Consider the following 17,243-nt stretch of genomic DNA (forward strand, 5'->3'; position numbering starts at 1 on the left):
TTTGTAATGCTAAAACCCATGCCCCATTTTCGGCTCAATTTCTTTCCATTTTTTCAAAAATTATTGACACCAAATGGTATTCATTTTTTATTCCTTCCAAATCGAAATTAACTGCCATTGCCGAAGTGCGCTCCCATTAACCTCATCCTGCCTCATAATACTATTTTTTTAAACCATGCTAAAAAACGGTAACTTGGTCCAAATCCAATTCACCTTCCGCGATACATGCACGCCACAGTGTACGTCACCAATATCACAATTCTTCCTCCTTCCAAGGCGCATGATCTCCCGCAGGCGTCAGCGATTACGACAAAGTGAGGTGGGAAGGGGGGTGGCATAGAGAGATAAGTTCCGCTGTCTCCTTGAACTTGAGGGGCGTGGAGACCTCTGGGGAAGGGGGCAAGAGTGGCCTCGACCACTGGTGCGAGGGGAAACCTCTTAGGCTTGGGGGCGGGCAAGGGGGGGTGGAGGAGTCACGGTCGCCTCCTCGTCCATCTCCCGGGCGTTTGGGGGGGGGGGGGGGGTTGGTTGGTGAAGGCCAAGGTGTGCCTCTTCCTCCTATGAGCTGACAGCGCCACCTGGCTATGAATTTCTGGGATTCGGGACACAAGGTCAGTGGGAAAGACATAATATGGTATTATTCCATCCTAATGCACCAAAAGTCTCCAATGAGGAAGATCCGATTGCAAATTACACTTGGATAACACTTTCGAGATATCTTCCATGGTTGATGGAAATTATTTGCCTCGTCCTTCCTTCAATGCGGGTCGTCTATAATATACCTATGCCTAGTCCCCAATCTTATATAATCGTCGCACCCCTTTTGCCTGTGCCATTTGTGCCCTTTTCATTCAAAAGGATATTACCTTGCATCTACAAATTTGATTCAGCCATTTTTCCTGCCAGCCTCTTTATTCCTTTATGATATAACTAGCATTTGCATGTACTATGTCAAATATTATCTAAATTATTCAAAAGATCCTCTTCATAAGATTAGTAATTCTCTTGAGGTTTATTTGAAAGTTCCCTCACTAGAAATATGAGTACATCAACTTCTTGGCACAATTGTAAATAGGCCTGGAAAGAATCCTTGCTGTTCCTCAAAAAATGAATTCCGAAGCATAAAATTAGCACTCGCATCAACCAAAGGCTCACGTCATGTATACTAAAAAACAAAACAGCTAATACTGGATGCTTTCAAGGTACGTTAAAGCTAGATATTTGATGACTTGTTTTCCCCACTAAAAACACATCTTTATAAAAATTATTCAATTGTTACAACATAATAACGTAAGTGAAACAGGTTTTTTCAGCACCTAAAAATACAATGCACAGATGGATGATATCGGCTAGAGCTACAAGTGTTTCAGTTAAACAGGCTCATGATTACACCCTGGTGACATGTATTGACTTCGTTACGCTGTAGACAGCCGGGTGGGGAATACCACCAATGAATGTCATGAATACATGTTTCTAATGATACTGAATAAGCCATGGCAAAATTCCTGTACACAAACTAGATGATATATAGGAGCATATTAGGACTACCCTGATGCAAATCACCAGGAGGGATTCCATTGCACTTAGCAATCGCCTTTATCTTCAAAATGCTTACCAGAACATTGTTTTAGGTGCACATGAACACATATAAAGGGCATTCATTTGAAAATTCAAGAGTGAAAAAAATTAAGAGACACCCCAATGTACACCCCAACACACACTCATGTGCACAGTCATGTATGCTCACATATAAATGAATGAGCAAGCACCTTAAATTAGGTCCATTTACTTATGCTTATACATACTCATGCAATGAACCTCCTGCCACTTTCACGTCAAAAAGATTATAGGTACTCATGAAGGAATTGTACACATGTAGATAGAAACAAATGAAAAATTTGATTTTTTACATTCCACTTAAAATTTTTACATTCACCTCATATGAATTGTACAAAAAAAGTCTTTTGTTTTACACATCTATGAACCCGTTTTAAAATCAGGGAACATCTTCCAGTTGAGCAACTTAAAGTATTGCTAAGCCCTGAAAAAATGTGGAAACAACACAAATTCACTACAAAATCCATTGAATATTTTTTCAAGCCCAGGTTTAGATGAAATACTATGGCAGCAAAAAGGTTTTCCAGTTATTTTTTTCAAGGTTTATAATTCTGTAACGGAAATCATTTTGGGTGCAAATTTTGGCACATCCAATCTCTCAGTCAATTGCCCACTGCCTAGTGAATTTGAAGACCAAAAACCAACATGTAACTGGTCCAAGACAATGACAATACACAAAGGCCAGAGGAAAGAGATATGAAAATATCAGTTAATGCTATGCAAGTGTTTACTTATAAACCAAATTCATGTTACAGCCATTTTCATTTCCAAGTTTGGGGCTGTACATGATACATACCCTTACTGATTCAGCTCTGTATTTTAAAATAACTTACTGCCACCCAACCTTCTGTCAAGATATTTTAACCATTGTCTGAACTGCACCATACTTATCCAAATGCTTTTTAAGCATTCAATTAACACTGCACTTATGAGAAATTATACTTTTTTGAAGGAAACGTGCATTGCATTAATGAGGATCATTAATAACTCTATACCTTTTGATCCCATCTTTCATGCTTAGGGTCCCACACTTACTTTTGCAGTATTCTTACTGTTTTGGACACATTTTTCCCAGTAAACACGAACACACATCTGGCCCATGAAATGCAACAAAGCTTAGTAGTTTACATCTTTGTACTCCCCCTCCCCCACCACTTCTAGTCTCTTTCCACTTGTTCATGGGAACAGACTGCTAGACTTCAAAGAGCACTGAACCATAGTTATCCAAATGATTTTAAAGCATTCAAGAGACACTGCACAAATGAGGAATGAGATTCTTTGAAGGCAATGTGCATTTCATAAATCAGAATCGTTAATAAACCTATACCTTTTGATCCCAATTTTCATGCATTACTTCTCACCCTATAGTTTTACAGTATTCTCATTACTTTGGACACATTCTTCCCAGTAAACACACAAACACACATATGGCCCATGAAATGCAACAGTTTTGCAGTTTATACTTTGACAATTGTCCCTTCCACTTCTAGTCCCTTTCCACTGATTCATGGGAACTGACAGCTAGGCTTCAAATATGGGGATGGAGCACAGTGTTAAACCATTGAAGCATTAGCAGGTGGGGAGGAGGCTGGGGTGCCTCCATCTTGGACTACCATCCTATTTCGATAAAGGAGGTATTCTTTCATTGCTTGCGGCAGGACCAACTGCTCTGTCTTTTCTTCAATATTCTCTTTTCCCAGTTTCTTTCGAATAACACGGCGGCAGAAATCCATCAAGGGCAGTGGCTCAGCTTAAAAAAAAACAGTTTTTTAATCATTTAATCATGGTTGAGTGGAATATGAAGTATTAAGGCATGTTTTAATAATTTTCAGTTTTAGCATGAACACAAATTACGTACAGATCCGCATATATAATATCAATTCAAAACAGGATAGTAGCATATTGAGTGAGGAAATGGGAGGGGAAGGTAAGGGGGTTGGTGTAGCATAATATCATGATGGCTGGAACATTATGGCATAAAAGGTCTAAATGAGATGTTTGCCACTCATGGACACTGGTAGACCTCTCGATTATAACACAGCAGCATTGAATACAGCGGAGATTTATTAAATTTGAAACGTGGAAAACCATGAAGTATTTTTTATTTCATTACTATGTCTATATTTCAAAAACTTTATTCCCTATGATTAATTGTTGTGAATGGACTTACTGGATTTTATGTTAGATGCTAAACTTTATTTTAAGAAAATATTTTTCTATGAAATCTGTTAAATGAAAATGCCATCCATTAACACACAATGAACCACATCCTTAATCAACATTTCACTAGGCAAGCATGAGTCTGGTGGCCAAGTATGCATTTACACTCATCCACTGGCAACAGGATTGCCACAAGAGTCGCCGTGGAAGGAAGGAGCAGGTGCATCTCTGAAAATTTTGCATTTCAAAATAGTATCTACTTCTGAAAATCTGAATTTGCTTAAACATACTATTTAGCTAAGAAAATGCATGCAAGCACAGAGCAAAGAATGCTAGGTGCTTAAATAGTCACAGTATTGTAAATATATGCTACATACTTGGGTTATTGAAAATGATTACATGCAATACCAGCATCCTACATTTCTCATGGTATTGCAAGCATGCATATGCAAGATTACACCATTTTAAAGCAACAAAGTGACAGGGAATTCAAATGGAGGACAGTGTTTCCTATGCCACTCGGTGATAGTCATGGATTCTAAACAAAGGAATGAGGGTGGGGACAGGCAGGTGGCTGTGGGAATAATTGTGGCCTATGTTGGTATTGATTGGTGGGGAAGGAGAGAAGCGGGAAGGGGAGGGAGGTTGAGGTTGTTTTTGGGTACTATGACTCTGACATGTCGGCCAAAGGGGCTGGTGTAATCAACACAAAGTTAAGGTCAGCTAGCATGTAGTAGTTACACGGTTGTAGACCAGGGGGGAGGAGGATTGGCAATGCTGAGGTGAAGTGACGAGGCACAGAAAACAAGTGCATTTCAAAGTTTAAAATTAGCTGAGGAATCCACAATATTAAATTATTCCAATAAGTTCTGTCATTTGTTAAAAAACCGTAAAATAACAGGCCCAAAATTGCTGAAATGACAGTGATAACATGAGTATTTGGCAAAGCATGATGTTGTGTCATGTTTTTTAAAACAATGACTATGTTCCTTTGTTCTAGTATCAATATTTCTGCTTGTGACCAATACATCTGCAATAACAATCATCACATACGTATATACACACACCAATTTCAGTATAATTATCTTAACTAATAAATGCTAATGTGTGACTCATGAGATTATAAAATGAAACCCTTCTCCACTGGAATAATTTCCCATGGCCTAAATGAGTCTATTACCAAAAGGTAATTTGCAACAGAGGAGTTAAGATCGGTGCTTGGCTCTACATTCCCTTCCCAATAAATACCAGAAAAGGCCACAAAGGTGTTCATCAACAATCACATCCCTTCCCTCATACTATTTACCCTGGCCTACAAAAACCAATTGCATTTATTGCTACCTTAACAATTACACACTAGGTAACATCCACCATCAGCTGCTTCTAATTTAAGTACAATAACTGACCTGCTCTTGCTATGCATCAAACATGAGAATTTGAAATATTCAATTGTTCCTGGCTCAACCTTGTGGAAATTCATGTTAATGAAATTAAGAATACAAAGTAACTTTCCACTGTCCTCTATTGGCGTACAACCGGTTTCAACGCTCAAGCGTCATCATCAGGTACCTTATCATCAGTACCTGATGATGACGCTTGAGCGTTGAAACCAGTTGTACGCCAATAGAGGACAGTGGGAAGTTACTTTGTATTCTTAATTTCATTATTATGAGAATTTGAATTAAAGGAAACGAAGATTGGTAGCAAAAGAAATAAATATTTATCAATTGTATCATTAGAAGACACTTTTGATCGTGCAGATCACAAAGCCTTCAAGTGTATCACAGAACAAAAAAATCAATTTGGTGACATTTGTGGCAAGCATGAATGGAGGATGAAAAGATGCACAAGGGTACAAGTTACAATGGAAATAATGGGAAAATAAGCAAAAAGAAAAGATATGGGTGGAACCCAGGAGGATGTGAAGGGTGGTCATCCTTCATAGAACAGCATTACAAGGAGAGCATCTGGAGTTGAGGTGTCCAGCACCATGAATCCCGAGTCCTGATGATAAGGCACTGCAGGTAGAGTTTCTTTTTTTTGTAAACAAGGAAGCCTACGACCACATACAAGTCAGTGCCAAGAAAGCAGAGAGATGGGTGGGGAAGAAGTCCCCAGCTATGATGTAACAGATCTGGCAATAATTAACTAAAGAATCAAGATAGAAATTGGCCAAGACTCGGGACACTCAAAGACATCGACAGGCTTAAGGTGAACCCTTATGGTGGGCCCTCTGGTCAGTAGTCCACTGCTCTAACCATGGACTACCACACCCCCCTTGTACATTACACCAAAGGAAAAATACATTTATTGATGTAATCCCCAGAGTATACTGCTTACTTAAATGGTTCTGATTCACCTACACTATGGACAGATGGATGAGCCCAAAAGGAATGTTTTACGCTAGTGAGAGTGGGAACCTCAAATGCCCAAACATACCCACCTTTCCCTTGACCATCTATGAGATGACAGAGATTAATAAAAAGATAACATAAATTGGGGAAAATTATTTAGAACAGAACAACAGTTAAATCACCAATCAAACCCATGTTTAACAATATCAAAAAACAATGGAACTCTGATGAGCAATAGAATAAAAACTGGTTAACATGAGCATAGATCAATAATTGCTCCCACGACATCAAAAGAGGAAATTATGAGAACATTCAACCAACAGTTTTGCCTCAAAATAAAGTTTATTCAACTTTCAAGGTCAATAGTTTCCCAGAAATATCTCAGGTTTTCTTGATCTTAAACATGTGATGATGGCAGCTCCATGCCCAAAACATTATGGAACTGATTCTAGACAAGGTTGCGTCTTATATGAAATGTTAAAACTATAGTTTATGAAAATTTTGAAATGGACGGGATGTGAGGAGAGGGAGAAAGGAGAATAATGGCATGACATCACATGGCTGGGGGTGGTTTCCACCACAGTGTTGAAACTCGGAGCCAGAATGGGAAGCAGTGCAGTGGAACATCTGACAAGCCACTGCTTCATGTTCATGATTCACCTCATCAAGGAAACGTAAATCCTCCAATAATACTGGCCACCAAAAGATTCCTCACAATTATGAAAACCTTTCTGTTTCACCAACCAGTCATCCCTCCGTGACTCCCTCTCCTTGTCCCCATCTCCTCCCACAGCTGCTTCGGCCATGAATGGCAGGTGGCTCATGTCACACACACATAACCACATCATGCAAGGAAATGAGACAGCGCTGCTTATGGCCAACTATCCATCACTACGTCTCCCGAGGCACAAAATGAAAGATTACAAGAACAAAACTAACAGCCCTGTATGATTGAGAAATGAAAATACCAAAAACTACACTAATACAAAAACATCATTAATGAAGAACAGGAACTGCCTCTTACATATTTAAACATATTTGATGGTCAATCTCAGGTACAGTCATAGTTAGTAAAAATGAAAAATAGAAGGATAGGTAAATCAACCACCAAACTAACCAGGCTCATTGTGCATAAAAAACAACAGGGCCTTACATGAGCACCTATTACTCTGATGTGCAGGTATGAGGGATGAGCATAGCACATGCACACGTACTAATTGCCACGCAAACACAAAGTAAAATCATACATACGAATCATAACTCATAATTGCCAGGAACAAATAATCAGAGGAAACATAAACACACACAAACATAAATGGAATAAACATGTGTATTGTGGGGATCGGGATTGGTGCGGTGGCTATCGTACTGGCTTCTCACCCAGAGGGCTCGGGTTCAAATCCCGGCGATGTTGAATATTTTTCAGAGGTATCTCGATCCCTACTTGAGATGCTTTGTGGAGGGCACTTTGAGTGATTGTGCTGTCCGTCTGATGGGACGTTAAGCTGCGGACCCCTTGGTGCCTTTCGTAAAGAGTAGGCTAGTGCCGATGCCGGGTTTCTCTCCACCCTTCATCCTTTCCCGTCCATCCCCTATGGCGCAAATAACCTCAGCAGTCAGTCACCTCCCCTAAATAGTACTGCGTGTGTATTGTTTCAAGGAGCGGTCTATATGAGCTCCTGTAATTAGATGGTAATTCCAAAGTCAGCCATTCTAGTGTTCAAAGAAGGGCTGGAGAGGAGTGTGAGTATGCAAAGGAATGCCTACCATAGTACACGGCCAACCATGAATTCCCAACACTTTCAAGCCAAAACAAGGAGTTTCATGAAATTCGGACATTAAGTTAAAAACAAAGTGATCATGCACAATATGACAAAATTGAGATCTAAGAGAAGGATACTTCAAGCATGCTGATTAGTTAAAATGAGAATTAAAACTCACGATCAAGACCACCAATATACTTCATTGTGATTTCACAGTGCCCCCAAACAGCACTGACTATAGGGTAGAGTTTTCGGCCTTTTAAATTACGGAAAGCAACGCCAAGGTATTGGCCATCAACCACAAAAGCTAACGTGCCTTCGTCCATATCCAGAACCACTGAAAAAAATTAAACATTATTGTACAGAATACATTCAGTCACTAAAATATACGTACTCGTCTAAGTGGAAGAGAACACCTGCTTTATGATGCTCTAAGTGGTGAAGAAGTGTATTTCAACATTTCAATGATTGGGGTCATGGAGCATTAAAAAAATGAAATTCATATAATAAAGCAATTAATGAGATATTATGGCAAATGATTTGAAGAGTGAGATTCAAGTATACAAAGAAGAACTACCAGCATGTTACTATATATGTCAACAGCTGATTTATATGAGGGCAGAACGGTTTTTAAAGGTAACATCTGCATTGAATTCATTCTATCACATCAATGAGTAGCAGATATTTAAGCTCGATGATCAATTCTTCAGTAGAGCACACAGTGAGATAAAAGGATTTAAAAACAATACCATCACATTTTGGATAATGAAAGGATATCATACCTTGGAATCTATCAGGCACAACAAATGTCTCATCAGGTTTTAATAAGGCTGGATATGTAATTCCAGGATTGTTCCTTGAGTCATGGTATAACTTATTACGGCCAAGGTCCCAGCCCCATGATTCTTCACTGCTGCCAACTAAGCTCTACAAAGAAGTAGAATTCCCTCTTTCAAATTAAACCCTCTATAGGAATTTGAAAATACAGTCATGCTTTATTTAGTGCACGGCAACCGGCTCAAAGGTTTTGAGGGAAGAAAATGTTTCAAAAATAGCAGAGATAACTTTGATATGCAGAAGATAGGGATGTATTCCATGCACCAAAATTCATCAACTAAAGTAAAAAGTTAAAGAGAATCATTCTAAAGCTTTGAACATGTATTTCTGCAATGGTATTTGCCACTGGTTCATTCATGTCAGTTCAACAAATAAAATTGCCATTTCTTGGCATAACCCTCTCAGGTTTTGTTCATACATGTTGCACCAATTGATTTTCATCCGAAATTGAGCTCCAGGAAATACTTACATTAACAAACAATTTTTGCTCATTTTATGAAAAAATAAAACATTCGTCAATGAGTCATCAATGCCCTAAAGGATCCAACCTAACTACATTATAATTCATGATCAACTTAATCAAACACCTTTTTTAACAAATAAAAGTGTAAGATACATAAATACACATAATAACCATAAACACAGTAATTAACCTGAAGGTCGGTTTGGTAGGTGATGGTAGAGTTCACCAAGAACTAAGCCTGATGGCATATGAACTTCACACATCAGGATAGGGGGGCCAGTTTCTCTCCCATTGGTTATAGTTTCCTAGGAAGATCTGGTACACAAAAAATCACATGGCTTGGGTGGAGCTGCAGGTGCCCAGGGACTTGCCCGGGCATTGAACCTGGGACCCTATGGTCAGTAGTCCAAGGCTCAACCCCCTGGACTGCCGCTACCCACACATTCATATATATATATATATATATATATATATATATATATATATAAGACAATATATATATATATATATATATATATATATATATATATATATATATATATATATATATATAAGACAAATATATATATATATATATATATATATAACGATTGTATGGAAAAACTCACACGAGCGGCACAATAATGGGCTGCTGACACAATATAAAACAAATAGAATAGAATAGCAACATTTAAAAGGACACTCACACGGTAAATTGTTTGAGCTTTCGGCCCTCTCAGAGGCCTTCTTCAAGAGAGACTGGCAGTCCTTTTAAATGCTGCTATTCTATTCTATTTGTGTTATATTGTGTCAGCCCATTATATATATGTGTATAAATAAATAAATATATATATATATATATTATATATATATATATATATATGTATATATATATATATATATATATGTATAAAAGGGTCTCGGAAGTCCAGGGGGTAGAGCATTGGACTACTGACCAGAGGGTCCTGTGTTCGATTTCCGGGCAAGGCACTCTGGGCACCTGCAGCTCCACCCAAGCTATGTGATTTTTCGGGTACCAGTCCTTCCTGGGAAACCATAACCGGCACAGGGAAAGGAACTGGCCCCCCTACCCTGATGTGTGAATTTCACACGCCGTTGGGCTTAGTACTGGGTGAACTCTACCATCACCTACAAAACTGACCTTCGGGTTGATTACTGTGTTCATGGTTATATATATAAAGAACCAAGGCACAACTGCCTTTCCTTCCCTTGATCGAAAAAAATTACGACCACTGACTTCCCAAAAAACCTGAACTACTACCTTCAACTTACCCCCCCTTTCTTCTGTCCCAAGGGTATATAATCAACAGCTGTGTGTGCAACTTGCACCTTATCATTCCACAAGTCAGTAAAATTTAATGTATGGTAAAATAAAATCTGTGGAAAATTGCACACTCAGTTAATATGGACATCAATCAATTCAATGAAGTGAAGCCTGAAAGTGTAAAGTATATTTATCTAAGGTTTTTGAGAGTACTTGTCACAGTATCTTGCAAGTTCTCATTGTTCCAAAATGAGTCTCTTGTGGAGTGATTTGAATATGGGTACCATAGAGAAATCATACTCCGCTAACCAGGTCGGCAGTGCAGTGAGTATTGCTATGATGGAGAATCCATAAGAGGTGACCTGGAGGCAGACTCACACAACCTTTTCTCAAAAATTTTCAGTGAGAACTTGATGGCTGACAGATATTGGTAAAGCCACTTCATCAGCACTCAGTCTCATATCCAATTGCTTGTGTGCACAACAGATTTGAACCAGGTCACCCATTCATCAGATCTTAATGACAAAGGGGTTATTCATTATTGTTCATCTTCAATGCATCCCCTTTCTAGTTTGAAGAGGATGCAGTGAAGACAGCTCATTGAGTTTTTGTGCCCCTGGTAAATTTGTGCCTGAGATAGGGCATCTCATCCATAAACTATCTCAACCATTTAAACTGATTGTGGATATAATTTTCCAAGTTTAATGCAAAATTTCATTGTAAAAATCACTCAATTGAACTTTGTTTTATCCTGTGAAACAAGGAAAACACCAATTCAGTTCTTCAAACAATGCTCCCACAAATGATTTGCATTTAACTAATGAGGACCAAAAGTTGGCCGAAGACATCCATCTACTCATCCTCCAGCTCAACTAACCCAGGGAGGCATCCCAGCAGCAGTGAAAAAATATCACTCTCACTACTCCAGGGAGATACCTCATATGAAAGCAATGTTGTTTTAAAAGGAACACTTTCGCTTGTCAGTTAATATTTTTTATCCTGAAGAAAAATATACAAAAATTCCTGGTAACAAAAAGAATATATATTTAGCAATTGCAGGAAAGCTAAGCAAGTTTTTTAGGAGAAATTAGAAATGACCTAATAACCATATTGACAAAGACAAAGTTCCAAGAGTCAGTCCAAGGGCTACAACTAGTTCCATTAAGATATTTGACCACACTGTTTCACATTGATGAAAAGTAAAATGAATGCAAACTGAAGTACTTTGATCACAGGGAATAGGTTTTCTATTAGTAAAAACAAACTACTTCCGTATTTATTAACATATCACATTCCTAACTACATTTTTTTTTAGAGAACAGCTTTGATCTGAATTACATTGAATAGAGGAGCCTAATGGCCACAACTTTACCAAAATGAAGACTGATCCATCTGTTTCATTGAATAATTTCAACATCAAAATCAATTCAAAATAATGATAGGTTGCAACATTGCACAGAAACATTACGTGATAGCCGACAGAGTGAAGTGGGGCATCATGTGTTGCAACTCCAACCACCGCATGTGTTCCTCGTTGACGGTTGGACCAAAACACCTCCCACACATGAAGGCCTTTGGTGAGCCCCACCTTCCCACGAATGCAGTCAGTACTCTGAGCCACTGGATGGCGGTGGATAGTCAATTTATCATCCGCCTAACAGAATCAAAGAAAATTATTCCCCCAGATCTCTAACTCTAAAATTGAAAATCAATTATAAATAAAGGAAGAATAACCATTTAGCACAGACAATTAATCATGTTAAATCTTTTCAATAGCTAAAACTATTAAACTATCACAAATATTTTGTCTCAATATTTGCAAGAAGTCCTTGGTAAAAAATTAATGCTTGTTAATGTAAAGGAAATGCACTCTTGATCTGAGTCAGGAAATCTGCAATTAGCAGCAGGAGGTATAATTTATCCAAGCACAATGATGTCCATGATGATGATTAACTTCCAAAACATCATTATGAAGTCAATTTATTCAGTAACAACATTCATGAATCAGTGTAAATGAACTAAAAAAACTGGTAAAAATAGGGGCAGAGCTATGAGCATAAGAAAAACATTGAGAAATGCATATGGTAGGGTTGTCCAATTAAGTGTGGCCATAAATTTTCTTACTCCCATAATTTATTTAGAAAACATTTAATTTTATACTCTATTGTTGAGTTAATGTAATGTAAAAGTATACGCCGTAAATCTTTCATTGATTTGACTCCAGCAATGCATCAGTAGCAGCCATAGCAAGCCAAAATGTGTTCCGTTCACCCACTCCTACTTCTGAGGTTCACAAATGCTCCCATGAAGGTGCTCTTACAAATTGGAACAGGAAAAAGCCACATGGGGCTGTGCCTAGACTATAGAAAGGATGAGAAAGACATTTCTCATTGATTTTTCCAGATATTCATGATGCTGTATTGGTTTCATGGAACTCACCATGCACATATATATTCCATGAGCGTTTTTCCGTTTCCAATGTGTGGGTGACACCCAATGAAATTTTCTACATTAACGATAGTGCCGTCAAATGATATTGTCTCAAAGAGACAGGAGCTGCACTAATGTCAATTTCCATAAAAGTAATGACTGGAATGCCAGGTGCACCTTTTGAAATTGGGGAAATTGGTTGTCTCTCTTCTTTCAACATTTTGAACAATCTTCTAGCTATGCCACAAGGAAGGATAGAGTCTCCACAAGCCTCCTACAGCATGACTTAGGCCTGGGCTACTGATTTTTTCATACAAAAGCAAAATTTTAATTCAGAATATTGCTCATCTTGTGTTATCTCCATCATTGTCACAGATGAACTGAACACATTTCAAATTGCAAAGGTTGGCAGTGACAAAATACTGGAGCCAATCATTGAAATCCATACCACACACATATTGCACATGAAGCTAACAATACACCATTGACCTTAACTTTTACGCAATAAATTAGGCAAATAAATTCATGCTCACCCTTTATTAACCAGCCATCATAATTAAAAGATTAGAAGAAAAAGGTTTTATCTTAAAATTTTTAAAAAGTGCTTCTGAACAATGCCAGCAATAAAAAGTAATGTGCCACGGCTACTTCTCATGTAAATACGTGCGCACTCTAACTAACCTTCACAAATATGTTCAAGGATCTATCTTCGTTGTTCCAGGCATGCTTCAGTTGACCTTCTCTTGAAGCTGGGGGCATGTCCAGGAGGAAGTCCAATCTTGGAGGCCTTTCGTAGTCGTGAATCTGTTCTCGAGGGATGACTGGTTTATAGAGCCGAGGACTTTCCCTGTTCACGCTATCTGCTGTGACATGAGCTATTAATATAGACAAAATTAAGTTTGATGTTAAAACCATTAGGAAAGGATATTAGCTCTTCTAATGAAACCACTCAAATGAATCATTTAATTATTTTAACCAAAAGATTTTTCTTTTTTAATATCTAATCTTATAATTAGAGTAGCTTCACCAAAATTTCATCATGAATCAGAATTAAGATCAAATAATACATGAAACTTAAATTAGATTTAGCTAAATCATAATTTCAACATCAATATAACCAATAGTATTAATTATAGGTGTTTGGGTAGAAAAACCATTAACCCAAGTATTCAACCCAAAGGTCGGTTTGGTAGATGATGGTAGAGTTCACCCAGTGCTAACTAAACTAACTTAAGTCTCTGGAACCTACTTTCCCAATCAAAAGACAAATTTCCAAATGGAAGGGGGGGAAGTGAAGTTTATGAGTTACCATGTGAGTGTGAGTTCGAAAGCAGAGAATGCTACACTCTAGGGTAAAGAGGGCAGGCGTGAACACATCATCCCCTGAGAATAAACAATTATGGGACACATATAGATCCTCCAAAATTGAAACCAAAACACAATTACGTAGCGCTTTACTGGACTTTAAACGCAAAGTACTTTGCGAGCACACTTGGACACTGACCACAAAGCTTTCTGGTCATATGTTAGGGAAGTAAATGGGAGTAAACAAACCGTGGCTTGCTTAAGGGATTGTAGCAATATAATTCATACAGACAGCGAGGGTAAAGCTAACATCCTAAATTCATTCTTCCAAAGCGTTTTCTCGAATGATGTTGCCACCGCATATCTCCAAGAAACAATACATACTCCACCCATGGAAAAAATAACAATGGACCAACAAGGAATTCTAAAATTGCCCTAATTAGATTAAACCCAACAAATCCCCGGGTCCCGAAAATATACCAGCTAGGGTGATAAAACATTTAGCTCCAAACATTGCCCCGTACCTTGAATTTAAATTTAACAAATCCCTCACAGAGTGCAAAGTACCTAAGATTTGGAAAACCGCGCAAATAACGCCTATTTTTAAAAGTGGTGACAGGGAGGATCCCAGTAATTACAGACCTATATCTCTCACTTCTATCTGTTGCAAAATCTTAGAGCACATAATTGTCAGTTCAATAATGAGACACCTAGACAATATTAACTTTTTAAGTGACAATCAACACGGATTCAGGAAAACCCGCTCCTGCGAAACCCAATTAGGATTATTTACACATGATTTACTTTTATCTGGTGAGAGAGGTAGGCAAGTGGATGCCATCTTCTTAGATTTTCAAAAGGCATTTGATAAGGTCCCACATGGTAAACTCATTCATAAATTAAAGGTCGCGGGTATAAACAAGGGCGCCATAAGTTGGGTTAAAGATTTTCTTTCAGAGCGGGAACAGAGGGTGGTCCTTGATGGCGCTAGTTCCGACAGCGTTCGAGTCACGTCGGGGGTACCTCAGGGAAGTGTGATCGGGCCGTTGCTTTTCTTGATTTTTGTTAACGATTTAAACCGCGAAGTGAAAAGTAAAATTAGGATGTTCGCGGATGACACGGTGATCTATCGGGAGATATCTGGGGATGAGGATCGTTTTATTCTAGCGCAGGATTTAGATTGCATTACTAAATGGTGTTCTAACTGGGGATTGACTCTAAATTATAATAAATGTTCAGTGGTAAATTTCTTTAAAAGATCAACGGGATTTTCTTACAAATTAGCTGGAGGTGACCTAGCAGTAGTTGATACGGTAAAATACCTAGGTGTCACATTCACAAAAGACTTAACTTGGGGGACTCACATACATAAAGTCTGCGGTCAAGCATATAAAAAAATTGGGATTCATTAGACGCATTGTCGGCAAAAGTGACTCAAAGGTCAAGGAACGTTGTTACCACGCTCTTGTAAGGCCTCATTTAGAATACGCATGCAGCGTGTGGGATCCGAGTGAAAAAGGTCTCATTCGGGAAATTGAGAAGGTTCAACGCCGGGCAGCCCGTTTTGTAAAAAATTCCTACGATAAAACGCAAAGCGTCACCGAAATGCTCATGGATTTGGGGTGGGAATCATTGGCTGAGAGATGATTCAATGCAAGATTGAAATTATTAAATAAATTTAGATCCGCATGTTTCACCACCGAGGTCTCGCAAATTATTCGAACTCCTACATACATTAGTCGCTTGGATCATGCATATAAAATTCGGGAAATAGATGCCAGAACTAGCCGACTCAAGGACTCCTTCTTCCCACGGACAATACGGGATAGCAACTGCAGGGTTAATGATAGCAAAAATTCCACTTGCCACCCTCAGCGTCTAAAAAATAATTAGTTGCATTTAAATGCATGCTCTTCCACTAACCTTATGTGTTTTGCTATAATAACCCATTCTTTCCGAATGACCTCATTCATGTTCTGTTCATCTGTTTTTAAGTTTCCCTTTCAATCCCTCGTCCCTCCCCGCGGGGGCAAATTCCTGCTACCTGCAACGTTGGGTCGCATTCCCTGCCATTTAGAGACTCTTTGGGGGTAGAGTGTTTCGTGGTGCATTTTCATGTGGTAGTGATGTTTCAATTTCTTGCTTGTTGTGTCCTTGCTTCCGTGTTGTAGGATTGCTTTCGTGCTGCATCATGGGGTGCAGTTTTTTAGTTGTTTTCGGTATATGTGTTTGCATGAGTATTGGATGAAGGGATTTTTGCATGAGTGTGTGCGCTGCTGTGGGTGTAATTTTCCGTTTTGTTTTTTTGCATGTGGTATTTTTCTTTTTTACGGTTGGTTACCTAACACCCCCCGCCACACGCCCTTGCGGCGGCTTGCGGGGTATTATGTAGATGTAGATGACACAGCGTATGTTGGCCAAACAGGCCGAACATTTCAAGTGCAAGTGAAGGAGCACCAAGCCTGCATGAGAAACGGCAAGTCTACATTGCATTTTGCTAAAAATTTATTAGGATACAACAAAAAAGTGACTAAAATTGAAATTTTACACGTGGAATGCAAAGGGTAGAGGCTGGATGCTTTAGAACAATTGAAAATTTTGAACCGTCTCTGCTCCAAGAAGAACACCGAGAAAGAAGTATTGTGCATCTCACACTCCACATGAGACAATCACTACTTCCTCCCCCACTCTCCCCCTTTAATCGCTGCATTTTGTTCCGGATCTCGTTGTTATCATCAATGCACAGCCAACCTCCTCCCCCACATTTCTTCACCATTTGACAAAACTGCTCCTGTAGCTTCCTGCCCTTCCTTCATTCTGCAGTCATTCACTGACCCTCCAACAAACAATGCCTAAATCCTCCCCCTCAACCCCCTTCCAACCACCCCTCCTCCATTCCTCAGTGCAACATATATAAAGACTGGTGTCTGCAAGAGGCAGTACCAGATGATGACATTCAATGCCAATGCCCAGGTCATGTCTAAAATGAATGCTGTGGAATGACAGCTATGGTTTTCCATTATAGAATTTTTTAGACTTGAAAATGAAAG

General features: G+C 38.8%; 1 protein-coding gene across 4 annotated transcripts in view; it reads right to left on the minus strand.

The window, feature by feature from the left end:
- Positions 1-1,893: 1,893 nt before the first annotated feature.
- Positions 1,894-17,243, minus strand: part of LOC139689382 (protein gustavus-like) — a 148,252-nt gene continuing 132,902 nt past the window's right edge. For all 4 annotated transcript variants that reach the window (XM_071586466.1, XM_071586464.1, XM_071586463.1 and 1 more), the window contains 5 exons: positions 13,570-13,763; positions 11,927-12,112; positions 8,677-8,821; positions 8,073-8,231; positions 1,894-3,367 (listed from right to left, as the gene is read on the minus strand). In XM_071586466.1, coding sequence (XP_071442567.1) covers positions 3,171-3,367; positions 8,073-8,231; positions 8,677-8,821; positions 11,927-12,112; positions 13,570-13,763 — 881 coding nt within the window. In that variant the 3' untranslated portion in view covers positions 1,894-3,170. The remainder of the gene's footprint in view (positions 3,368-8,072; positions 8,232-8,676; positions 8,822-11,926; positions 12,113-13,569; positions 13,764-17,243) is intronic.

The sequence above is a fragment of the Hetaerina americana genome, unplaced genomic scaffold (genome assembly GCF_022747635.1).
Source record: "Hetaerina americana unplaced genomic scaffold, ioHetAmer1.1.p SCAF_23, whole genome shotgun sequence".
In the NCBI taxonomy this organism is placed as follows: domain Eukaryota; kingdom Metazoa; phylum Arthropoda; class Insecta; order Odonata; family Calopterygidae; genus Hetaerina; species Hetaerina americana.